The sequence below is a fragment of the Lepus europaeus genome, chromosome 10 (assembly GCF_033115175.1).
Source record: "Lepus europaeus isolate LE1 chromosome 10, mLepTim1.pri, whole genome shotgun sequence".
Lineage (NCBI taxonomy): Eukaryota > Metazoa > Chordata > Mammalia > Lagomorpha > Leporidae > Lepus > Lepus europaeus.
Genome location: NC_084836.1, coordinates 9,944,846 through 9,970,746, shown reverse-complemented (window position 1 = coordinate 9,970,746; position 25,901 = coordinate 9,944,846). Strand labels below are relative to the sequence as shown.

Genomic DNA, 25,901 nt, shown 5'->3' with positions numbered 1-25,901 from the left:
CCCGGGCAGGAGCCGAAGAGCCTGCTCTCAGCCTCCAGTTACGGGAGAGGAAGCCGCCAGTGGGCGGAATCGGGAGAAAACCATCCAGACCTCATGCTCCATCTTTAACCCCCAGGTGTTCGAAGCTGCTTCCTCCTTGCACCCCCCACCCCCGATCCCAGGGAGCCAGGCCCTCTGACTGTCACCTTCTACTTCCCTCTTCCCCAACTTGTTCACACTTGACCCAGTTCCCCCTTCTATCCAAAGACTCGACCCACTTCTCAAGCCTTCTCCCCCACAGTTCTGACCCAATTTCTTTCATCATTTCCACAAAGACGTGACCCAATTTGTACCGTCCCCACCCCGCCCCGCCCCGCACATGCGGCCCACACTCCCCCCCCCCCCCCAGCTCCCACACTAGCTCTGGCCTCATTTCCATGCGTGCCACTCACGCCCCCTTCCCCTCTGTGTCCCCACGATGGACTACAGCCAGAGCTGTGTCCCCCTCGTCCGGCCACGCCACCACCCACTTCAAAGCCACGGAGGACACAGCCTCCCAGGTGCCGCCCCAGGAATTTGGCCTGATTCTCCCACTTCTCCAACCCTGCTCGGATCCTGGAGCTCACCTCCCAGCCTCTGCCCAAGGACGCGCGGCTTGTGTCATAGCTGCTATGTCGGGCCCTCCGACACGGCCAGCATTCTCAATTCAAGTTCACAGCACAGCCCAGAGAAGGCAATTACTGCGGCACTGGCCGTGGCCAGAGGAAGGTGCACAGCTGCCCACGCCTTAATCTGATATTCCCCGATTAGGTTATTTTTAAAGAAATCATTTTGTTGGCAGCTATCTGTCAGCACTTGGGTTCTCTTAAAAAAAAAAAAAGTGATGTGTGATCAGTTTCAATGAAGGGTGATAGACTGACAGGCAGGCCCTGAAGGCCTCCATACGGAAATGTGGAAGGAGCAGAGGCAGCGGCCAGGCCACGGCCACGGCCACGGGACGCCCCCACCCGCCCCGCGCCGCGCCCCCTCTCCCCCAGGCAATGTCAGTCGGGCTTCTTAAGAGGTTATCAGAGATGGCTCCCCAGGGACACCCCGTCTCTACTGCTGCCTAATTAAAAAGTAAATATGCTTCAACGATCGGCAATGATTTTTACTTATCCACCAGGAGCCAGCCTCCAATCATTTACGCACTCTGTGAAGCTACTAACCAGGCTGTGGGTGACAAGGGCATTAAGTGCACCAGCCGTGAGGACGGAGTAACCTTGGGGGTGGGGACGACTGGCGCAGGGCCAGGTGGGGGAATCAGCCCAGGCTTTGCCGTAGTTGCCATAAGTGCCCTTTCCTCCCTACCCAACTGTCTGGTTCTGGGCGGCAGAGGAAGGGTCCCCCACAGTCTGCCTTTCTCTCTGAACGTGGCCGAGCCGGGGGACACTCCAGCTGGGGCCAGATTGGAGGTAGCTGCTGTTCGGGAGCAGGTGTTTTGCCCAGTGTCCCCCATCGGAGGCTTCATTCCCGGCTCCGGCTCCCGACTCCAGCTTCCTGCTCATGCAAACCCCGGGAGGCCGTGGTGATGGCCCAAGTACTGGGGTTGCCGCCTCCACCGTGGGACACCTGGATGGCATTCCTGGCTCCCAGCTTCGGCCCTGGCCCCACCCTGGCCTGACAGCGGCCATTTGGGAAGCGACCCAGCAGATAGGAGCTCTTTCCGTCTGTCTGCCTCTCAAATCCTGATTAAAAAAGAAATACTTATTGTTTTGCAAACTCCAATCTTTCTTCTAGCATGAGGTAATGCAAATTAAAGGTTTTAGAAACCATGACGAATTGTTCCAGATGTTGATTATTATGGTAATTCCTGTGATCTTCACAATAATCAGCATCTCTCATCACCACCTCCATCACCACCGTAGGTGCCCCAGCCCCTGCTGCCACCTGCCCCAGTCCCTGTCCCCCCACCTCCGTCACGAGGACCGCACCACCACCAAGGCTGACCCCTCCTCTCAGCTTAATTCCTCTGCTGTCACCTTCTTCACCTACACGTTTATCCTTTAAGAAGAATGAGAATAAAAAGCAGAGGGGCTGGCGCTGTGGCGAGTGGGTAAAGCCACCGTCTGCAGTGCTAGCATCTCATATGGGCATCGGTTTGAGTCCCGGCTGCTCTGCTTCCAATTCAGCTCCCTGCTAATGTGACTGGTAAAGCAGTAGAAGATGGCCCAGGTCCCTGGGCCACTGCACCCACGTGGGAGACCTGGAAGAAGCTCCTGGCTCCTGGCTTTGGATCGGTGCAGCTCTGGCCATTGCAGCCATCTGGGGAGTGAACCAGTGGATGGAAGACCTCTCTCTCTCTCTGCCTCTCTCTAACTCTGCCTTTCAAATAAATACACAAATCTTTTTTAAGAAGCAGAGAAGTTATTTCCTACTTTATTTCACTTCCAGGGTTTGAATGTTTTCTTTAGGAGCAAGCTGGCCGCTCATGCCCTGTCTGCCTAGCGGCCACTCTGGTCTTCTTCCCGTCTCGGGCTGTGTTCCTGGGGCTCTTCCCTTGCAGTCTTTCCTTCAACCCCTGCCCTCATTTTCAGCCGGTTACGTGCTCAGAGCTAAGGGGAACCGATGCAGCACCTTAGCTTACAGATGTGGTCTGTGTTCGGCTCAGTGGCTTGAGTCACCACTTGGGACGCCTCCTTCCACAGCTGAGTGTCTGACTCAGTGAGCCCTGGGGATGCTGCCTGGGCACCAGCTTCCCACAAGTGTGCATCCTGGGAGGCCCGGATGGAGTTCCGGACCCCAGCTGTTGGCCTGGCCCCCTCTCCCTGTTGCAGGCTTTTAGGGCTTGGCTCCGCAGCGGGAAGATCTCTGTCTCTCTTTCCCTGCCTTGCAAAGAAAAAGAAAATAAATGCAAGCTGAATATGGAAAATGCTTCCAAACGCCCAGGGTGGACCAGAGAGCGGAGAGCGCTCAGTCTGGAAACAGCGTGAGAAGAGCAGCCGAACGGCCGTCCCTCTCTGGGGGAGGGCGGACATCTCTTTACTCAGAGTCGACAGTTCTTAGGAGGCAGGGAAGCCAATCTTGGGTTGGCACCCAGTGCTTTGGGGGATGGGTGATGTGCACCTTGTCGGCACCCAGCAAATGCGCGCAGAATTCAATTTGAGTGTTAGCTCCCTGCAGGAAAGACAGGAAATCCACAGTCCCACCGGCAGCCAAAACCTCTTCTGAGGTCAAAATTGGTGCCACTGATGCTGCCGCGAGGTTGACCACGTTCGGATTCCACGGGGTGGACCAGGTGTGGCCCTACTGTGTGCGCACAGACCTCTCCCTACAGGGCTCACTTCTGGTGCTGCATGCTCTGGGGGCCCGGCCCCCTCCTCTCCTGGGGCCCATCAAGCCCAAGGCTCAGTCGTTAGGAGAACCTGATGATTGGATGAGGGACAAGTGACAGAGGCAGACCAGGGGGCAGGGTTCTGGGTGAAGCGGCTGCCCTTCGCCAAACCACAAGAGGGCTGGGGGACGGACGGGGACGGTCCCCACGGCTGGGCTGACCCTTGGAGGAGAAGGTGCAGGACTGGCCGGACTGGCCGCCCCACACTGAAGAAAGGGAAGTGAGGACTCGCTCTGACCTTGACGCCGACTCCCAGCTCTGTCCCTGCTGGCTGCCCCGCTCTGGGCGAGCTACTTCATCTCAGCCCGCCCCCCCCCCCCCACCCGGTTTCCTTGTTTGCAAAAGTTTTCCTTGTTTGCAAAAAGTTTTGCAAGGCTGTCGCCGGGACCAGGCAGCACTGGCTCGCTTCCCCTTCTCTTCTTTCCCTCTCTGTCCGCTCTTGCTTCCTGAGCATCTCCCTGGTACGTCCTCCTCCCCCAGGGTTCTGAGCACCACTGTCCATCTGCTGGGGTGGGTTCCATGGAACCTTAAGTTCTTACGTCAGTGGGCCCCCAAGGACTGAAGCACGTTTGACGGCGTGAATGAGAACATCAACGCAATTATTTAGGATAATTGTTAAATTGTGAAATCAAGTGGAGCCCAAATAACAACAATCACATCGAAAGCCGGTGGACAGCTCCAGCCTCCATTTGCTCGGGAGTAGGGCCCTGATTTATCACGGAGGCCCCATCACTCAGTTGTTACAAAGAAGACGTCCACGCGGACAATACTAATAACGCTGATAAATCCTCCTGGCCTGGCAACTCTCACTTCGTTTTTAATTGAAGGGAAGCTATGGAAGTCTTTTCCCTCATTTAAAAAAAAAAAAGAATCTTCTCTTTTTTTTCTCGGGCCATCTGTCTGGCTATTAAAATCCCATCAACTTCATTGCGAGACTGCTTACTTCCCCCACGTCCGCCGTCCCGCAGGGAGCTCTGGGGGCCAACGAACCCATGGCCGCTCGGGGCCCTCCAGGAGGAGGCGCACCGGCTCCCCGCTCCTCCTCGGGGGTGTCCTGGCCTCTCACGGCTGCCGACACGGGACGCTCTGGGGTTGGTCCCCAGGCCCCCACGTGAACGCTCAGAAATTAGTTTAGAGCTTTCATAATGTGTTGACGCACTCAGCTGTGCAGGAAACGGCCCTGCCTCTTCGCAGCGGGCGAGGGTCTAACAAGACAGTGCTGGATCTGCAGAGCGCAAACACCGTCGGGGTGAAGTTCCCCACTTCAAGTTCAAGTTCAGCGCTTACTGTATGGGTGGGGGTGGTGGGGGAGTGGAGGAAGCCCATGAATCTAAGAGGTTGCGTGAGACTTAGAGAGAAGGGGCGGAAGCAGCCGTGTCTGTCCGGCCCACCCCCTTGGTCCCGTCGCCCCAGAGGGGACCGCTGACCCTGCCGCTCCTTATCCTAACACAGAGTCTTGGCTGTTAGGACAGCGTGGCCTTTGTCCTCCTGCCCCCAGGGCACAGTCACGGCTGGGAGTCTTCCAAGCACGTGCAGAGTCCCCTCCTCTCTGTGGGTTCTGCATCCACGCGATCAACCAGGCCGTGGATCAAACACGTTGGGAAAAGCTGTTAGCACCTGGCCCGCTCGTGCACAGGTGTCGATTTTGTCACGACTCCCTCAGTGACGCGGGGCAGCTGTTCCTGGCCTGTGTAGACTTTGTCTCAGGTATTGTGCGTATCTACGGGCGATCGCGTGTATACAGGATGAGGGGCATTGAGTTCGGTGCAAACGCGACGCCGCTTTGTCCAAGGACGCACCAAGGCCCCACGGTGCCTCCTGACTCCAGGGGCGCCCCCTGCTCCGGTGGGAAAACCCCGGGCTGGGCAAGATCCCTGCTCCTCCGGTGATGGTGAGAAAGGCTGATTCCTCTCACTCTCGAGCAGTCTTGGGCTCCGGGCCTCCCTGTGGGCCCCGCCCCTAGGGAAACCACGCGGACGATCCTCCCGCACACATCCACCCCACCGTCCTTTGCACCAAGGGCCGACTCCTGCTGCTGCCCACAGAGGCTCCGGGAGACCCCGTGGTCCCTGCGGCTCGATGCCAGCCTTGTCACTTCCTGCCCCGCTGTCCCCTTGGGCACCTACGGCACAAGGCTGAAGAGTGCCAGGGAGGCGGGGCCTCTCCCGTCTCTCTCCAACCCAGCCGATGGTTTGCTGGCCAGGCGGATGTGTTGGCCCGGTGGGGAGTGGGCCGCCGGGGTGCCCCGAGAAGACTCGGGGTTGGTGGAAGGAACATTCCGGCAGCTTCAGGCTGACTGCTGTAAATGTGGGTTAAGAACATAAACCTGAGATCCCTTGGAGGCGGCTGCTCCACACCAGGTCCACACCGGGGCGCGGGGAGGGGGCACCTTCAAGTGAGGAGCTGGGTTAATAGTGGGGGAGGGCAGTGTCTGGGTGTGGCACAAGTCATGCACGTAGAACCCCAGGACCCACGGGCGCACAGCGCTCCGAGAGGTGAAGCTGCCTGCCCAGGGGAGTGGGGGGCGGGGACAGGACCGGGCAGGAGCCCCACCCAGGCCTGTCTGAGGCTCCTGCTGGACCTCGCCGCCCAATCAATCCGGGAAGAAACTAGGGCAGGAAGCGGCTGGGTTCTAGGGAAAATCCATCGGCCCCAGCTGCTGCGGTTCCTGGCCCTGGCCTGGGATTTCAGCCCGAGCCCTGGCCGCAGGCTTCGCGGCTTGCGGGCTTCCCCTTGGCCCTCTCGGCTCTCCCGGGGCTGGGTGTCGGAGTGGAGGCAGGGCTGTCTCTTCCTGCCCGGAGAGGGGGCAGGCCTCTCCCCGGATTCCACTGCCCCCTGTCCAGCCCTGACCCACTGCTGCAGGGCCTCCGGGCCCCAGGGCCCCTCTGCTAGGGGGACGGCCCTGAGCCCAGCCATCTTCCCTCCTGTGCTCATCGCCTTTCTTTCCTGAGGGCCTATCGCGCGCCTCCTCAATTTCACTCCAAATAACCGGCCAATCCTCCGTTCAACCCAGCACCCACCCTGCGCCGGGCGCCGTGGCAGGTGGGGGGCACAGCGGGTGAGGGCCCTCCCGTCTGGGTGGGAGACAGAGACGGGAAGTGGGGAGACTCTCGTGCCCATCTGCACGGTTGTGGGGGGCGTTCGGCGTCCGAGGGCAGAGCGGAAGGTTGGCACCAGCTTCGGCTTTGGTTAGCCCTTCCCGTGCCAAACCCGCGCTGTGGAACCTGCCTCCGTGTAGAGCCTCATCTAGAACCGCGGAGAGGGAAGCAGCCCCACTTGTCGGCGCGCCCGCAAGCCTCTCTCTGCCCGGTCTGCGGGAGGACCCTCGGAGCTGAGGGCTCTGTGGGACGCAGCCCGAGCGCGACGGGCACCCAAGGAGCTAAGAGGAGACGCAAGCCACGAGCGAGGGGCCAACAGCCGGGCCTCCCGGAGGTGGGGAGAGGGCGGGGCGGGGGCAGGTGCAAGGCCAGGCGCCCCTCAGCCTGCAGCGTGCCTGGGAGCTGCCACCGTGTGCCCGGCCCTGTGCGCGGTGCCGCCTGGGACGAGGGCGCTGGGTTCTGGCTGCAGCCCCTCTCTAGCCCTTCAACTCTTCAATATAGCGAGGGACTGGGAGCTGAGCTCGCGGAGTTGCTGCCAGCTGCCTTGCAACTTCCCCTCTCCCGTCACGACACAACCTCTGTTTTTTTCTGGAATAACTAACTACAGTGTTTTCCAGATTCTTTATAGAGAATGTATGGTCTGTGACAAACTTGCGGCCAATGAAACGAAAGCAAAAGTGCTGTGTGATATCTTCCAGGAAGCCTTCTTGGACAGGTGCCCTTTGTCCTTGTCTTTTAGTGGCATCCTCCACCTCTGTGCATGGAATGCAAAGGCAGTGGCTGGAACTCTGGCAGCCACAATGGGATACGAGGCTGATGGCTGCACTGCGAGGGGGCTGTGGAGCAGGCAGCTAGTAGGAGCCTGTGTTGCTAAGCATTTTCTTGGGCCTCCACACCAGCCTCCAGGTTTGTTTTACTTGAAGCCACTGTTATTTGCTGTATCCTCTCTGGTACCAGTTATAAAAGTCATAGGTTCTCACCCACCGTATGTGGGAGGCAGAAAGATGGCCTCCCAGAGGGGCCCACACCCCAGGTCGTATCGCCCAAGAATGTGCCCCGTGGCACAGCAGAGAAGAACTGGGGATGGGGAGGTGACCTGTATGACATGGATGGGTCACGGTCGTCCCCAGGGTCCTCACGGAGGCAGCAGGCACGGGAGACTCACAAGGGGGACTCTGCCCCGTGTTGCTGCCCCTAACGGTGGAGGAAGGGGCCATGGACCCAGGAGCATGCCACTGAGAGCTGGACTAGGCAGCAAAGACTCTGCCGAGAGCGCCTGGAGGGCACAGGAGCGCCGACGCCCGGCGTTGGCCCGGTGAGACCCGTTTCGGAAGTCTGACCCCTGCGACAGCAAGTGAGCGGTTTGAGCTCCTTGGAGCCGCTCCGCCTTCGCACGGCAGTAGGAGATGAACCACTCCGGTGCCGCCCTGGGTAAGGCGAGGAGCGCGGTTACAGCCCTGTCCAGGGTGCTGAGCGGCCGCCGGACAGGGCCAGCGCGAGGAGACGCCCGGACGGCAGGCCTCGGGGAGACCGCCCCGCGGGTCACCCCTGCAGCCCTGGGGGAGATGAGCTGAGGTGGAGGGACAGGAAGGGTTGGGAGTGCAAAGCTGCGACCCTGGGTCCATGCACTGGCGTTGACCCAGTGCCTGGCAGCGAGGCCCAGGGCGGGATTTGGATCCGCGTCCTGCAGAGCCTGCTGACCATGGCCCAGAACCTTGGGGCCAAGGGGCTGTGGCGTCGGCCTCACCTGGGGGCTGGAAATGCCAGCTGGACGCTCGACCCAGCACCAGCCCTGCCCAAGGCCCTTGGCGTCGGTGTCCACGTCCAAGCCCGGGAGATGCTGCTCTGCCCGGGCCTCTGCTTGTCCTTGACCTCGCCCTTTGCGGGGCAGCCTTGGGTCATTTCATTTCTCTCATCTGCCTTCGGCCTTCTCCCCTGTTCCACCTGGTAAACTCCTATGCATCCTGCAGAGCCCGCTACAGAGGGCCCTGCCTCCAGCATCTTTCCTGACCTCTCCTCTCTGCGCTTCTCCACGCATTTATGGGTGCTCTGAGCTCTCGGCCAGTGGCCCGGCAGCTGCCCGTCTCTTCCAGTCCTGATATCCTTCCCGCATCTTCTGCCGTCCAACAAGCATTCACTAAGCACCTACTACGTGCAGGTGCCAATCTCAGCTCTAGGGCTGTGGCAGTGAATCAGGCAGACGAGGACAGTGGCCTTACAGAGCTTAGCAGGGAACCCACACACCCCGTAGACAAACAAGCAGATTCAGAGGGAACTAAATACGATGAAGCAAAGACAATGGGGGAGAGAGGCAGGGAAGGGGGGCAGGGAAGAGGGGGGCAGGAAGGGGGGGCAGCTGGCTCTGCGGCAGCTGACCTGTTCCGGGGACCTCTGAGTGCGCGCGGAGCCAGACCTTAACCCTAACATTCAACGATCCCTGAACTGGGTCAGGCCTGTCACACGTCGCGAAACTCAGAGCCTTTTTGGACAACTGCCGGGCCATTTTTGCCTACTGGGGCAGCTCCTCAGATTTCCCTGTTGGCTGTGAAGTCTTCGGAGGTAGAGAGCAGCCGGAGAGAACCCCCAGGGGCTCCGCGCGCCCCTCCCCTCGATTCCTCACCACAGGAGGCGCAGGTGCACCGTGTGGCTGGTGGGCGCCACAGGGGTGCCTGCACTTCCCAGAGGGGCCGAGCCAAGGCCAAGGTCAGCAGCACTGGCTGGGCTGCTCCAGCACAGGGAGCGGCCGGGGGCGAACCTCGCACCCGAGCCTCGGGAAGGTGGGCTGTTTATGCCCTGGCTTGTGCTCCTCTGTGGCCGGGAGCCGCGCGATGCCTGCCCTGTGCCTGTGTTGTCTTAGCTACACTGTCGGCTGTCAAAACACAAAGGCTCTGCCTGGGACTTGCCACTGGCTTGCAAACTCAGCCGCCTACCCAGGCCAGGTAAGGGTCACTCACAGAGCGCAGAGGCCCCGGAGGCCACACAGGAGCCGTGGGGACCCTGGAGTGCGCAGAGACATCCGCCGCCCGGCTCCTGCCGGCCGTCCCCAAGCAGGAATGCAGCTCAGGGTTACAAAAATCTTTGGATTTTTTGCCCCCAAGGGAAGCCCAGAATTTTTATGCGGAAATTCCCAGTCCTACACCCTAGGGGGGCCGAACACAGCTCCCTGGCAGAGGACCCCTTGCAGCTGCCAATAGGGGAAAGTGTCACCAATGCCAGGGTACGGGTGCCCTGGGCTTTTCCGAGCCCTTATTGCGGGCCGGCCCATCATTTCGAACGCCCCTCCCCGGCTGCCGGGGGAGATGCAAGCAGGTTCCCCATCTGACACGGGAGAAATCCGTCTAGGAGGCGGCAGTTCCTGGGCCGAGGTCACACAGCTGGGAAGTGACAAGATCGGGCTCTGAACTCGGCGGGCCGGTGTCAGAGCCAATACGCGCTGCCGGCCTGGCTGCAATGTGGTACACACTTAGAAGAGGAGCATGCTGGGAAAAGCTGAGCGTCTATGTGCATCCTAATCTCAGTTGCAAAACTCCGGGCCGGGTCCCTTATTTCTCTGCCTTCACCGATTCCCCAGACATTAACTGAGCAACCCCAGTGTAACTGTCCCTTCGTGCTGAGGTCTCTGCCCAAGCTCGTGGTCATTGCTAGCCCCTTCCCCTGCCGCCGCTCCCACACCTGGGTCTCCAGCCAAGGTCTAAACCTCACGTGGTCCAAGACACATGATAGTGACTTAGCAAATGTTGCTGCAGGTGAGGGACCTCAGGGTCTGGAGCTGTGCATGGGTGCTGTGGAAGGGAGGGGGAAGGGATCCCACCGAGGAGGCAGCAGGGTGTGGGGTGGCAGAGATGGGAGGGGGTGGGGGGAGGTGGTGACAGCGCTGCTGAGACCCACAGACAACACTGGGTGCCAGGCAGGAGGCAGGGAGGGGCTGTGTGTTCACAACAGGGCGGGGGGCAAGGGCTGTCTTTGCATCGCGAGGCGCCTGCCTGTTTTCAAAGCCACAGGCAAAGCTGGCAGCACCCCCACTCCGCCCCACTCCACCCCACTCCGCCTGGGTGGGTGAGGAGCGTGTCCTGAGCAAGGCTTCCAAACTCTGGTGACTCCCTCGTGCACGGGATTTCAAAGAGCGACCTCACTCAGCCCTGCCCCCCCCACTTCTCAAATTAACTGATTTATAGATTTGGGGGGAAGGGGCGGCAGAAATTGCAGATACATTTAGGCTACTAAGAGGCTGTCTGCAGATTGTTGGGCCGGGTAGACTTGAGCTGGAATCACAGCTCTGCCACTGGCTGTGTGACTTTGGGCAAGTTACTGACCGTCTCTGAGCCTGCAAAGACGGGGAGCATGGAGACGATCCCTCAGAAGTGTGAAAAGACTGAATGTGAGCTAACCTCCAGCAAGCATCCCAGACAGTGCAGAGCACAAAGCAAACACCCAACGAGGGACCGGCTGTTATTATTACTGCTGCCGTCGTTATTGGTGCTAAAGCCACGGATGGCAGAAGGGCTTTGCAAGAGCCCATGGAGGAGGATGAGGGAGGAGCACTGGCCCCCTTGGGGAAAAATCATTAGTGGCTGGGAAGCTACCCACGGTCGGGGAAGACCAGGGGAGAATGGAGAGTCGTCGAGGCACTGAGGCAAGGTGGGCGGGGGCAACTCCTTGGAGCGAGCCCAGGGCTGCTCAGCCAGGGCCTCTGGGCCAGGTGACCACGCCTTCCTGGAAGCCCTCCGGGTGCAGGGGGCGAGCCCACACCTGCTGGTCCCCCTGTGAGGCCCGGGAGAAGGGAGCGTCCAGGAGGAGGCCTGCAGTCCTGCTTAGGAAGCCCTCGGGCTCCGGCCACGTCTCTCTCTTCCTCCAGCCCACCTGTGCCACGCACGAGACCCCACTCTGGGAGCCTGTGGCGGCTGGGCAGGCCTGGGCCCTGCCCCTCTGGGGCCGACGGTCTCGCAGGGGCACCCAGATCAAAAACAAGGGAATGCTCAAAAAATCCATCGATGGACAGCAAATGGTAGAGAAGGAAGTGAAAGAGAGGCCCAGGGCCTGGGGTGGGGGGCGGCTTTGGAAGGGCCCCTGGAGAAGGTGGCAGCTGGGCACAGACTCTCTTACTTTGTGTAACTGCAGGGCCTGGCACACCGCATGTGTTCAACGACACTCATCCTAGGATGTCAAAAAGGGCGTCTGGATGCTCCCACGGAGCGGCACCTGCCGTCTCTCCCCTTCTCCCTAGTCCCCTCCCCTCACTGAGATTAACTTAAGTCCCCGGTTGCCACGACCTGTGCCCAGCAGCATCCGCTGTGGCCATCCCTCGTGTCACCCTCAAAGACGAACTGCTCGGGAGCCATTTCTGTCCCGCGGGTGTGACACCTCTGCCGCCTCCCAGCCTCGCGCCTCCCTGCCTTCCACCTCCCAGCCCCATGGACCGTGCGAGTCCCGCCATTTCTTCTCTCTGGAGCACTCTTCCTCTCCCGGGCTTGCTCACCCACCCCATGCCTCTCTCATCTCCCCGGTCTCTGTGCTCCCAGAATCCCCTGCTCTGGCCCTTCACCCCTGGCCGTCATCCTTGTCTTTGCTGGAGCAGCTTCTCTACCAGACTGGGCTCCTCCAGGGCAGAACTTGAGCCTCTTAACTCCCTCTGCGACTCACACCTGGGACCTGGCAAACGACTCCCCCCCCCTTTTCCTTGGCAACAAAGTTGCTGGCAGAGTACATTCTCCGGCCCCCCTGCTGCTCCCTGAGCCAGGGGCCAGGCATCAGCCGCATCTGGAGAAATCCCTGGGGCCCTGCCCACGTGTGCTCCGCTCAGCCAGAGAGCTCCCCACCCTCCTGTCCCAGGGCACCTATCTCAAGGCTCAAGGCTTTTGAGATCAGACTGTATCTTACAGTTAATGTGGAACATCAAGTTTGTCTCCTGCACCCACACCGAAGGCTGTTTTGGGGGACAGATCATTCCTTTCACGGTTGGCGGTGTCTTAGAACCGGAGGATGGAGCCCGATGTGTGTCCCAGGGCAAGGAGCAGGCTTGGTGTGGCCCTCGGGGCTCCTGGCAGCCCCCACAGCGGCCGATGGGTATTTCCTGCCACTGGGAGCAGAGTTTAGCATCGCTCACCCTCATTCCTAGTTCCCCAAAGCCTCACGGTTATAACTGAGCCTCATTCAAATTCCAGCCCCAATCCTGCGTGATCCCACCAGGTTGTGGAAGGCACCGGAAATCTCTCTGAACTGGCAGGTGGGGATTGCAGGCTCTGGGGCTGCCTCTGATGTCTCGGATCAGAGGGAGCCCTTTTGTGAGATCCGGGGCTTTAGGACCCCCGGCTGGGACCCCTCTGGAGGGGCCTGGAGGCAGGGGTGGGGGCCACTGCCTGCTGCTTCCCACAGGGTTGGCACCCACCTCCACTCGTGCTTTCTGCGTTTAGCTGCTGGATTGGAATTCGGTGGCATTTAGTTCCCACGCTCTCGGCACAGCCAGGGGGAGTTGTGGAGCCTCAGGGGCCCCCCACGAGTGCCGAGGAGGCAAGCAAGGGCGCTCCCAATCAGCAGATGGCACGCCCGAGGCACGGACGCAGGATTCGGTAGCCCAAGGTCACACAGCTGACAGCGAGCAGCCAGAAGGCAAGGAGCAAAACTCCTGGACGGGACTATCCCTGTCCCCGCCCACGCCAGCCAGCAGCCCCGCCCCCTCCGTCCAGCTCGCCTTCCCCCCCCCCCCCCCCCCAGCCTTCTCCAGCCACTTGTCCTTCTCTGCCTGTTACTCCTGCGCATCCTGCAGATTCTCGTTCCCATCTCGCCTCCTCAGGGAAGCCTTCCCAGATTAGACATAATCCCAAGATCAGGAATTCAGACTCGGGTGGGTCATCCCTTGATTAGTACATATTATAGTAGCTCTGGCTGTGTGTGTGTGTGTGTGTGTAGAGAGAGGGAGGGAAGGGAGGGAGGGAGGGAGAGAGAGAGAGAGAGAGAGAGAGAGAGAGAGAGAGAGGCTGTGAATGGAGTCTCTCCTGCTAGGCTCTGCGGAGCTTGAGGTTGGTGACCCTGAAGAACGCTGCCTCCAACCGACCGTGTCCTCCCCCCTCTGACCGTGTCCTCCCCCCTCTGACTGTGTCTACCCCCTCCCTCCAACCTGGCAGTTGGCAGAGGCCCAACAAAGCAAATGCAGGAAGGGACTGCCTGACCCCAGCTGCAGCTAACCCGGAAGCTCACACGGCCGAGGAGGCCTCTCCCAGAAGTCTACGGGAACTGGGGTTGAAGTACGAGTCTACACTGGGGTCCCCCAGGTGAAATCTGTGGTTTTTTTGAACTTTGCACCTCCATGGGTGTTTTGAAGACCCCTCGTTGGTCCTTTTAACTCCATTCCCCATGCATTTTCAGAAGCATCCTCATATTTCTCTCGAATGGGGAGGGGGTTTGGCCAAGAGGCTCACACGTGAGGCTGAGAGGAGCCTCCGGGTTTGAATGCATTTAACAGCCGGCTGCGTTATCAGTCTGGATATACACCATCTCCCCCCGCCCCTGCCGACCCAAAAGGGAGCAGTCACAGGGAGCTCTCCCCAGGGATCTCGGGGTGTGGCACTGCCTGGAGGACCCTCACTCTGCCCCGTTTCAGGACTCTTCTCTCTGATCACTTTTATCCTCTGTCTTAGGTGTCTTTGTGTTGAAATTCTTACTTTTTTTTTTTTTTTTGGAACGTGCAAAAAAAAAAAATTATGCCACCACCGCTCGCTGTGTATAAAGGACAATCCTTGGACAAGGACAAGGGACCGCCATTTCTCAATGGCCACCTGCAGTGGGCAGAGGTCCCCTGGCCACTTCTCAACCAGGGCCAGTTCCCACCTGGCACCATCATCACCGCTGTGGGCCCAGCCCTCCTGGAGTTGAGCGGCCAGGGCTGGGAGCAGATCCAAGCAGCTGAGACCACGTGTGGGGGATGGGATGGACTCCGTACAAGGGCTCGAAGACATGAGGCACGCGCGGGGGGTCTTCACCACGGCCACGGAAGACGAGCTTCACCAACCAACTACGCACGGACTCCAAATGGGTTTTGTACCAAACCAAACTTATTTCTTAAGAATGTGTGGAGAGGTAGAGAAAGAGACAGAGAGGAAGAGGGAGGGAGGGAGGGAGGGAAAGTAGGAGGGAGGGAGGGAGGGAGAGAGAGAGAAAGGTCTCATCCTTGGGTTCACTCCCCAAATGCTTGCAATAGCTGGGACAGTGCCGGGCTGAAGCCAGGAGCCGGGGACTCCATCTAGGCTCCCGGTGGGTGGCAGGAACGCAAGGACTTGGGTCCACCTGCTACATTAGCAGGAAGCTGGAGGCAGGAGCCGAGCAGGGATTCAAACCCAGAGACTGAGAAGTAGGCATCTTAACCGGCATCTTAACCCCGTGGCCAGATGCGTGCCCCTGACTTATGTTTTAATTCTGGTTCCATGGACTTGCTGAAGTCCCCTGTCTGGGGCTGTGGAGTGAAGACTGCTCACGGTGATTACAAAGAAGGCGGCCAGAGAAGAGAAGGGGACGGGCGCCCATCCATTTAGTCCCCGGACCCCAGCCCCGCAGTGAGGAGCTGTCACACTGCCTTTGCTTACAAGGAAACCGACTCCTGGCGAGGTCACATCACCGGTCCCGAACCACAGCTCCTAAGACGGCCGTGCAGGCCGTGAGCGTGGGTCTGTGGGGATGCAATTTCTTCCAACCACAGCACAAAGCTTCAGCGGCAAAATCCCAGGAGCTACAGTGGCTGTGAGTTTCCTATTTTCTGAAAACGCTTGGCAACATCAAACCAAGCTTTTTTTTTTTATGTTGAAGACACTTCCCAAATGAAAGAGCAAAAAGAAAGAGACACCTGGTGGGCCTGGCCGGACGCACCCCCTTCTTCCCAAGCACCTGGCACACAGGTGCACTCACTGTCCTGAAGGGTGGGGCGGTTTGCCCTGGTGGCCTGGGGGCGTGGACTGCTGGCTGAGTCAGGGGGGCCAGAACTCAGCCTCCAGAGGCACAGGCCCAGGCCAGAGCTCCTTGGGGCTGCTCAGTGGGGCGCAGGCAGCCCGGCATCTGGGGTGAGTGGCGACCTCGGTGGGCTGAGGTCTACTGCTCACAGCCCCTGCGGGCTCTCAGGGTGTCCAGACCAGGGGGGACACGCAGCTCAGGGAGTCACAAGGGGCCTGGGTTCAAGATCGGGTTCTGCTCCTTGCTGCGCCATGCGCTTGGTGTGGTGCTTCTGTCCCGTGTGCCCCATTCTGCTCACCTGGGCAGGGCGGGCAGTGTGAACCACGCATGGGTGGGATGTGGCTAATGTTGGGGAGTTGAGGGCCTGGATCTGTGGGGAACCCTGAACTAGAACTCAGGACCTTGGATGGGAGGTTTGCGAAAAAGGCAAAAAGGAAAAGAAAGGGAAGGGAAGGGAAGGGAATGGAAGGAAAAAGAAAGAAAGAAAGAAAGAAAGAAAGAAAGAAAGAAAGAAAGAAAGAAAGAAAGAAAGAAAGAAGGAAGAAAAAAAAAAAAGACGGTTCAGGCGATGCCAGCAGGTACAGCCCACCAGAGCACCTGCTGTGCTGGAGGGCAGGACCGAACCAGACTCTAGTAAACGTTAGTAGCAGAGGAGAAAGGAAAGTCAAGTGGGTAGTTGCCTTCCCTGTAGAGGCCATGTCTTCTGACCTCTCTCTCTCTCTCTTTATCTCTGTCTCTCCATCGCCATCGCCATCGCCATCGCCATCGCCATCGCCATATATTTACCTTTCCTTGACTAATTTGCCTTCACTGTAGCCAATTAGGGGCCGTGCAGACCCAGTGACCGGCTCCTTTTGAATTCTTTTTATAATAACAGATTCGTGACTCATTATTATTTTAAAAAAGAAGTTCCAGGAAGAACAAGCAAATCATCCTGACCTCCTCACCCCCTCGGCTCTCTCTCCCCTCTCTCTCTCCCTCTCTAATTACCTGTCACATGTCTTTATGGTGTTTGCTTTCCTTTGAGGTCATTTTAAGAATTTCTGAATGAACACACTGATAAATATTTGCTTATGCACCTACTGTCTGCAAACTTCCTTAAAAAAAAAAAAGCCGAATTGCCCTGGGGATCGTGGGGCGGTGCCCAGGCCGTGGGAAAGGCGTTGTCTTCCACTCCCAGCTCATCCACGCTACGGGCAAGGGTGTGTGAGAAAAGCTAAAAGCCAGCTGCACCTTTGCCTTCCACGGAACCCGAGAGCCGAGGTCCAACAGAGCACAGCACGCTGCCCCCACTCCCGCAGCGAGGGCTGTGCAGTCATGAACTTGGCCAAGAGAATTCAGGACACTTTAGACCCTTCTTGCTCAAAGAGGGCCATGGGTGCAGAAGGAGCCGAACAATTCAGCAGATGGAATTCAACAGCCAGGAGAGAGAGAGAGAGAGAGGGAGAGAGAGAGAGAGAGAGCGAGAGAGCGCGAGAGAGCACTGCTCTGCCCATAGCAGGGCAGCAGGGCTCCTTTCTCCTGCAGACCACACTGTAGCAGCTGCTGGCGTGGCCTCTGCAGCACGGGGAATCCTTTGGGGCAGGCACGGGGCCTGGGCAGAGGGAAGGGAGGTGCAGAGTGAGCCAACCAAGAGAGAATTTCTCCCTGCCCCTGGGGACGCCGCTTCCTTTGGGTGACCGCAGAGGTTAATATCCCAAGCACAAGCTGCCGCTGCACAGCCCAGAGACACGGCGCTGGGGACGAGCTGTGTTAGCGCCCTGCTGCAGGTTTGCCTGAACCCCTCCCTGAAAGGGCCAACTCATCTCTGCAGCCCGAGAGTCTCCATGCAGCTTCCTTGACAAGTTCAAGAGCTCCTCCAATCACTCGCCACCTACCTGTGTGCACGTGCAGCCCGCACCCGCCACCCCGCTCCTCAGATGGCCCCGAGGACACGCGCCTGCTGGAGACAGCACACGCCGAAGCTTTTATTTTCTCTGCATGGGGATAAAAGAAGGGCTGTGGGTTTCTTTCTTTCTTTTTTTGGATCCCTCTCCCTGTGCCCCTGCGTCTGTCCCTAACAGGTGGCCACGTCCTTTCTCAGTCTTGGGCAAACTCATTCACTTCAAAAGCAGCAGTGCCTGTGTTCCTAAGCGGGTGAATGAGAAGAGTCGTCTCAGATGCCTTTTTCAGCCCTAGCGCGAGCCAGGGAGTGAGAGATGGGAGGAGGCCGGGGCTGCTCTGTATCTGGAAGCCTTAGCAGCCGATCGGAGGGGAGCTGTGAGACCGGTCCCCAACTCCTCCGGTGTGGACAGAAAACACAGATAAAGAGGTGACGACTGGGGTCTTTTTTCCAAAGTCCGGTTTCTCCCAAGCAGCAGAGGCTGGGGGAGCCTGCAGCAGGGAGAATTGGACTTCCAATCATGTATGCTGCCCTCACTCGGGGTGCTCAGAGAAAGGCGGCCTGGCAACAGCCCCCCAAGAGCCGGCGATGCTGACTTCCAGAAATAAGCGAGCTGACAATCTCGGGAAACCACAGTGCCTCCTTTGCAAAGAAGAAGCCTTAAAACCATCAATGCATCTGCATGGCCAAGGCCAGTCCCAGGCCTGCGATGCCCCATCTCAAAAGAGGCTTTGGGAATTGAAGGCTGGGTGCCCCCAGGCCCCTTCCTGAAAAGGCCTCCGGTAGGAGTGGAGAGAGACCATCCCTCCACCTGAAGGCAGCCCGAGCCTCCGGTTATCACCGGGAGGCAGGTGCCGGGGCCAAACCCCAAGCGCCTGTGTGCAGCCCACAGGCCGTGGGATGCGCCGCAGTTCTATCCAGGCAAGATGTTCCGGGGCACAGAGGGTGTGCAGCCTGCAGAGAAAGTTACTGGGGTGGGCTGCGGATCTGGGGACACAGACACCATACAGATGGGATCTTAATGACAGACACTTAAGCCTTTGAAGTCCCCCTGCCTCCTGGGAATCAGAAAAAACCCTGGCCGAGAAACTACAACGGAGAGCAACCCACCCATCCCTGGGTGTGTTCCCCCTAAAGCCAGCTCGTGTCTTTGCTCCCTGTCTCGGCTGGCTGTCTCCGTCCCCCGAGTAGACGCCACGGAGGGCAAATTGCTACTCTGATCATTTTCCTAAAGCAGCCCTCATTCACTTCTCTTTCGGAATACAAGTCTGTCATGAATGTTTAATTCAATGGAAGTCTTTCCACCGCTAACGACGAGCTGTCTGAGAGAAAGGCTTTTCATTTTTCAAAGGCGGGGGGTGTGCGTGCGTGTGTTCTAAACAGTCCCCATTAATTTCCTGGTATCGATTCCCTGGCGAGGGACGGGCAGCCAGCATTCGGCGCGGAGCTCCTCTGCAGAATGTGTTAAAGGCAGCGGCTTGGATGGAGAGAGGGCACCAAATGCAGTATGCGTCAAACAGACCATCGCTCAATGAAGTCACTTAGCTATTCAAAACATGTTCAGCCGTCACTCAACCGTTTGCACCAAGACCAGTGGGAGGGGGCCTGGAACGTGAGCTCCCCTCCAGACCTCTCCATTCCCCCCACCCAGAGCAGCTTTGGCTCAGTTCAGGTCAGACCCCAGAGGCTCCATCCGTTTCTCCCTCTCCCGTCCTTTTCCCTCCCTTCTCCCCCACCTCTTGGCTTCAACTCCCTGCATCACCATCCCATGTTGAGCTTAACAAACAATCCTGCAGTCCCTGCTTCCCGACACCGCCTCAAACGGCCTCCAGGATTGGTTCACATCAGGTATCAAGCACACCAGCCTTTCCTGCCTGCCACACAGAAACAGCACAGCTATCTGCGGACGGCCGCAGCTCGGACACACAGACGCGCAGAGCCGGCCAGACGCAGCACCCCCCACCCCCACCCCAGTTAAAGTCCATTGCCGAATGCAGGTTGTATGACCTGCAGGAGTTTTTTTTTTTTTTTTTTTTCTCCTGCGCTCTTAATGGGTCCCAAAAGCACATGCCTCCGTCCAGCCCCTGATCTCCCAGCCTACACCGTGAGGGCCTCTTTGCCTGCAGCACGCGCACACAGCTCAGCAACCCCGCAAGATCAAGGCAAACACCTGCCATCCCCACCCCACTGCGCCCCAATGCCCCCCCCCACCTCCCCGTGCCCTCGCTTCCCTCCCTCCCTGCCCGCACAATGTCGGAATCCGAAGCTGGCTGCAGGGCTCATTCCTCTCGCCTCGGCTTAACAGACATGTCATTCTGTGTGCACGCGCATTGGTTCCCAGCCTGACCCGCAAGTTCATTGCTGTGTATTAGAACTTGGGCTTGTTTCCTGTGAGAGACGCATGTATTTTTAGACTTCGTAAACGCTAAAGCACACACAGACACACACGCAGCCAGCCGCCTCGCGTGGTACGTGTGGCTCACAGACGTTACGAAATGCTCCGGAGACCCTGGAATCATTAGGATTTAGCAAGCAAAACGTTCTTTAGAAACAACAGATTTTTTCTTTTAATAAAAAGGAGATTTTTTTTTGAATGTGTCTGGGACTTTTGGAGAGTCAGGGGCAGAAGAGGGGAAAAGGGAGTCTTTTCCGGTTCTTCAGTGGGAAAGGGGAACAGCACTGAGAGAAGCGATTCTTTCTCTCCTCCCAAATTAGATGGCAAATCCTAATGATTCCAAAGCAGGCAGAGCCCACCGGACTCCTAAAGACCACCTCTCGCTGTTGTCATCATTTCACAGGTGATGCCAGTGAGGAGGGTGCAGGGGGAGACGGGTGGTGGAGGCGGGGGAGCGGCGTATGGTCTCTGCTTATTGATCTTTCTCTGTTCTGAAAGTACCCCAGCCAGCCCTGATGTGTGGTGGAGGGAGTGAAGTAGGAAAATGGTGGAAGGTGAAGGGGACTCTCGGGGTGGGGGGAGTGCGGCGGGGAGGGGCGGGGTGGAGAGGGGGAGGAGATGGAGAAGCAAATACCTTCCAGGCAGCAGGTCCTCCACAGTCCAGAATGGGTCATCACTTCCTCGTTCTTCTTACTGGTTTCATTCTCACTGACACTTTTTGTCTTGCAAACCCCTCTGGAGTAGAGCCAATAGTCGGTCCCCACGGCTATGGTCATCAGGCTGAAGGCAGCGAAAGCACCAACCGTGGTTAAAAGCATCTGAACACCTCGATCAAACAGCCCCATAATTCTTCATTATATAAACACCCAACCGACTTCTGGTTCTCGGGAGAGTGTGTGCGAGGGTGCCAGGGCTAAAGCAAAAAAAAAAAAAAAAAAAAAAAAAACCAATAAAGATAATTCCACTACTAATATAACGGATATATGTGTGAGTAGAGAATACGGAGAGATATAAAAAAAAGGGCGGTAAGAAAGCTCACGAAGAGTGTAAATTATAAAGATCACACGGAAGAGGCTTGCCTTTTGAGATCAGAAACTGTTCCAGTTGCACTGTTTTGTTTTTTTTTAAAAAAAGGAAAAAATAAAAATAAAAAGACACCCCCCACCCCCCCAAGTGAGATGCCTTAATCTCTTTTCCTAAAATTCTGGTCTCCAGTTTCCATAGGTGGTAGCTAATTTGGAGATGGCTTCCACCACGAGCCACGGAAGGGTGCAGTCGTCAACGCCATCTCCCATGGTCGGGACCTAGAGAGTTAGAGACCGCGCGAGCTGCCGGGGAACCTTTCCTCTTCGTTCCCGGCTCTGCGGCCTGCGCCATGAAAATCCTGGGCTTCGCCAGTTCTCCTCCTTGCGGGGTCTCGGGCGCCTCCGCTTCAGACCAGACTCCCCGGTACTCCGCGAGCCCTGGATCTCAGCGGCGCAGGTGCGGGGGTCTCGCCTTCCATGGCTCGGCCCCGGCGGCGGCGGCGGCGGCGGCGGCGGCGGCGGGGCGGGCAGGCGCGGCCGCGGTGGCGGGTATTGTTGTCGGCGGCGGCGGCGGGGGAAGAGTCGGCGAAGTGGGGGAGGGAGGGGGTTTCTCCCGGAGCACCGAGGCGGGCTTCCCTCCCCCTATCTGCAAAGCGCCCGCAAGCGAGGGAGCCGGCGTGTTGCTGCAGGATGGGCCGCCGCCCCCCCAGCTCCGCGCGGCCCCGCCGAGGCTCCCACCTACTGCATCGCCGGGCGGTGCTGAACTGGACAGCTCCGCGCGCCGCGCCCGCCGCGCTCGGCGCTCGGGGCTCGGGGCCGGCCCGCCGGGAGGGGCGCGCGGGCCGCGGGGCTCCCTCCCTGGGGGCGGCCTCGCCGGGGCTCGCTGCGCCGCCAGCCCCTGCCGGGAGCGCTCGGCCGGGCTGCCGGGGCTAAAGCAGGGCGTCGCTGGAGCGCGCTGGCTCCCTCGCTCGCACCCTCTCCCCTCCCACCCTCCCCCTCGGTGCTCTTCCCAGCTCAGCCTCCTTCTCGTTCCATCTCTACGTGCCCAGAGCTCCAAACACCACCCTCCCACCACAATCAGACGGGCACCAAACTTCACCCAGCCGTTGGGCAGCCTGCAAGCCGAAAATGAGCTGTGTGGGTAATTACAGACCCCGTCTCTGTGTGTTGTGGACATCACCGTTTCCACTTTGCTTTTTTTTTGGGGGGTGGTGGTGGTGGTGGGATTTATTTTATGGGCTCGGTTGTCTGTCCTCGCTTTGTCTCTCTCTGGCTAACACGGGTGTGCCTTGCACTGTCTGTGTCTCTAGTTTTCCCGTGACATTCCAAGTCTTGCTCTGCAAGCAGACATCTTGGAAAGATTCTTCGTGGGAAAAGCTGTGGAGGGGCGGCCGGAGGCAGGGGCGGGCTGTGGCTTTCCTCCCAAGGGTAAACACTCCGCAGGGCACGCGGGAGACATGGTAGGCGCTGTAGGTTTCCGGTGCCATTCATAAACTGGCTTGGGAGTAGAAGCCCTCCCCGCTGGGGACACCGACACGCACAGCCCTCCCCTCCTCCTCCACAAACCGCTGCCCTGGGTTCATTCCAGCCTCAGGTCTCCACCTGCGAGGACAACTTCTCTTTCCTGCGAAAAGGCAGCCCCCCCTCCCCGCCCCTCCTGCTGCCCATTGCGTCTTTAGCTCTGATCAGTTTTGCCGCTGAGAGAGAGAGTGCGTGTGGAGGAGACGCGATGTGGGTGCCTGGTTTTGAGATTTTTTTTTTCCTGGGGGAGCCTGGAGGGGGCTGGTGGCGGTGGGGGGGGGGGGAGCTGAGATTTTCCATCCGTTATCCCGTACTTGCCTCTCTCTGTCCTCCACTGCTCGTCTTGAGGTTCTTAGCTTAATAATTTCTCACTGCTGACTGTCAGAGAGGAGAGAAAAGATTTACGGATGACAGAGAAACTTTCTTTGTGGTCAACATCCATCCACTGCCTGGCCTCCTGGCCTCAGCTGGGGGTGGGGGGGCAGCAGGTAGGGCCAGGGCATTCAGAAGATGCTACCCATTTCCCCGCAAAACTTGCCTCCGCCCCCTCCCGGCTCCCCTCTCAGACGCAAGGCCCCACCACCCTCCGGTGCCTGGGAGAGGGCCCTGTGGGGCTGTGATGTTTGAGAACAGAAGTGGGGTTCCCACAGCCTCTTCGTAGGCACCTGGAGGGTGCAGCAAGATCTCATTTGCAGGCTGAAGCCCCCCCCCCCCCACCGTGGTTGTCTCATCCTGTGAGGGCGGGAGGGGCTGGGCTGCTGACCCCACGTAGCAGGGAATCCAGTTAGTTGAGCCGGTGGGGGGATTTTCTCAGCTCTTTGAAGAAGAGGCACGGGGCAGGCACCGAGGCCTCCAGGGTCAGCTAGGCATCTGGGGGGGTTGGTGGAGAGGAGCCTGGTGTAGCCCGGGAGCCTGAGCGGCCTGTCCTGGTTTGCTCCTGTCCCCTGGCTGCCTTTGACCAGTCCTCTCCATTGGGAAGAGGTCCCTTCCGAATGGAGCGAGAGCCCCCCTTCTCTTCCCCCTACCCGCCCTGAACGTTTTGCTCAAAGGAGTCCGCAGCCGAGGCCCGGAAGCTTCTGTGTGGACACAGGAGCTGCTCACGTCTTAGCCCCCGACAGCGGCCGCAGCTTTAGGAGCATTTGATTAATCTTCTGGCCAGATGATCATTGAGAAAAGGAAAGGGGGTGGGGAGGAAGCCCTTGCTTGGACTGCGAGCCCGGAGAGAGCAGAGGCCTCGGGAAAGAGAGAGCAGGCCCGGGGCACAGCGTCATGCTGCTGCTTGCAAAATGTGTGGCTTCAAGGGGCTGGCTTCCTCGGGCCTCGGTTCCACCTTGTGGGATCCGGGGCCCTTGGTGGCTGCCTCCCACTTTCGGAAATTGCTCCCAGCTGCTCCCTGGTTCGCACTGCCTGCCACCCTACCGGACGTGGGCCGTCACGGTGCTAGCACGTCAGTCTGCGTCAATGGGCAAGTTGTTGGGGGCCCATAGCCCTGTCTGCTCACTGGTCCGTCTTGGGGGCCTAACCTAAGGCAAAGTCCCAGCGGCAGGGACCCAGCGGGGATGGTGCAGGTGAAATGGTGTTAAGACCCAGGAAGTGCCAGGCCCTGGGCGGGGCGGGGGCTGCTCAGCAAGCATTGATCTTCAACTTCCTCTTCCACCAGTGGCTCCTGTACCCCCACCCTCCCCCTCCCAAGCTGCCCCTGCCCCTCCAAGATCCCTTCTGCAGACCAGGGAAGAGCCGGCTTGGGTCCAGCCCCATGCGGAGGTGGGGACCCAGCAGGCACCCAGACTTAGTAGCGGCTGAATGGGGGAGCAGCTCGGTGCTCCTGTGGCTGGTTCTTTGGGAAGGGCTTAGAGGAAATTAGCCGAAATGCCACAGGCCTATTTTGAGCTGCTTCTTTGATGGAGTGGAAGTAACATGGGATTTGGGCGCAGCAGACCTGGCCTGGAAGCGCAAGCCTGCCGCTCCCTCCTCGTGTGACCTTGGGCAGTCGTCTAACCTCTCGGGAAACGCGTCTTTCACTCGGTCAGGAAGGACACGGCGTGACGTGCGTGGTCCAGGTTTGTAGCAGTGACAACAGCTAGCGACTGGGGGGACGAGCTAAGCGGAACCCCACAATGAGCCTGTGAGGTCTGTACCTTCCTGATTCCCATTCTGCAGGCAAAGAAACTGAGTCACACCCTGGCCCAGTGATCTGACCTGAGGCTGTCCTTAGTGGCACGGCTGGGGGGCTGGCCCCGGAGCCTGGCTCGAAGCCTGTGAGACCTAAGACACGAGCTTTCTGAGTGAGGGTTTTAGACCCCAGCTCTTTATTTTTCATCCACAAAGCTGGGAACACTTGTGGAGGAACTTGTCGCTGCCAGGCCCTTCCCAGACTTGACCCCACATTGGTAACTTCTCCTGTAGAGGAGAGAACGCGGCTCCAAGAGTCTACGTCGCATCCCCAGCCTTGCATTGAGTAAGCGGGGTGGCAGAGACCTGAGCACTTGGTACTGCTTCCGGTTCTGTAGCCACAAGGCCAAAGTTTATTCGCTTCCTTCCTCATTCGAAGAACTGAGCCCTGCCTTGGGACAGGCGCTGGGCTAATTCCTGGTGCAGGTGGTCACAGATGCGGACCCTGTCTCCAAGGACTCAGGGGGAAGCCAGGGGGCAGGCAGGCCGGCAGGGGCCACCGTGCTGTGAACAGACCTTCTGTGGGGGAGGAGCACCCTCCCTGAGGGCAGGAAGGAGGAAGTAGCTGGGCAGATGGGGAGGGGGCAGGGGAGCTGAGCAGAGGAAGAACATTCTGGAATGTTTGAATGGGAGGGGGGCATAGCTGGTGCCAAGGTTCAGAAGCGTGGGAAGACCCTAAGTCTGGCTGATCCTAAAACAGTACTGGGAAATGGTTTAGGCTAAGCCCTTGGTGGTGGGGGCGTGGAGAGCCCTCTGGGAGCAGACAGGTGCGACGTAGACATGAGAACCACACCTGGAGGCAGGGAGGCCATCCACAGCTGTCACTAGAGCCCAAGCAAGAGTCAGTGGTGGCCGGGGCCAGAGAGAAGTGGAGGCAAAGGTCGGGGTGTCTGGGAAGAGACTGATGGTGACTGGTGCCCATTACCGAGATGGGTAAGTGTGAGGCAGCAGGGTGTGGTGGGGCAAGGAGTTGGGGGAGGGAGCCAGGAATTCAGCTTTGGCCCCGCGTCTCGTGTTGCTGGATTCTGCTGCTCTGAGCTTCCTGCTCCCTGCCCATCTCTTCTGAGCTTGGTAACGGAGGAACCAGGAACATGAACGGCCCCTTCCATTCCATTCCAGCCCCGCAGGAAGGGGAGGCGCACGGAGGCCAAGATTTGGGTCCGCTCTGTCTCTGGCACATAGTAGGTGCTCAATAAGAACAGAGGATTTTGTTGATCTGGAAATGTAAATGCGCGTCTGCCCTGTGCCAGGCACTGGGCCGAGTGCAAGGGATGTGGACGAGAATAAAACACCCGAATCACGGAGGCTGGCAGGCGGACAGCTCGGCCAGGGCACTGCGGCCAGCCCGGGAGAGCTGTGGGCCGTGGGCGCGCGGCACTGCCTGCTGCGGCTCCCACACGCCCCACACTTCTCCCCGCCTTGCTGCAGTGGCTGTTTCGTGGCTGAGCTTGGCTGGCACGTAGTAGGTCTGCAACACTTGTTTGATGAGTGAACACATGCACACGGTGAAGACGGGTGC

General features: G+C 58.9%; 1 protein-coding gene across 1 annotated transcript in view; it reads right to left on the bottom strand.

Annotated features, from left to right (window-relative positions):
* CACNG2 (calcium voltage-gated channel auxiliary subunit gamma 2) overlaps positions 1-20,509 on the bottom strand; it is a 98,097-nt gene extending 77,588 nt beyond the window's left edge. Inside the window, exon 1 of the mRNA XM_062201979.1 lies at positions 20,299-20,509. Coding sequence (XP_062057963.1) covers positions 20,299-20,509 — 211 coding nt within the window. The remainder of the gene's footprint in view (positions 1-20,298) is intronic.
* Positions 20,510-25,901: the final 5,392 nt, after the last annotated feature.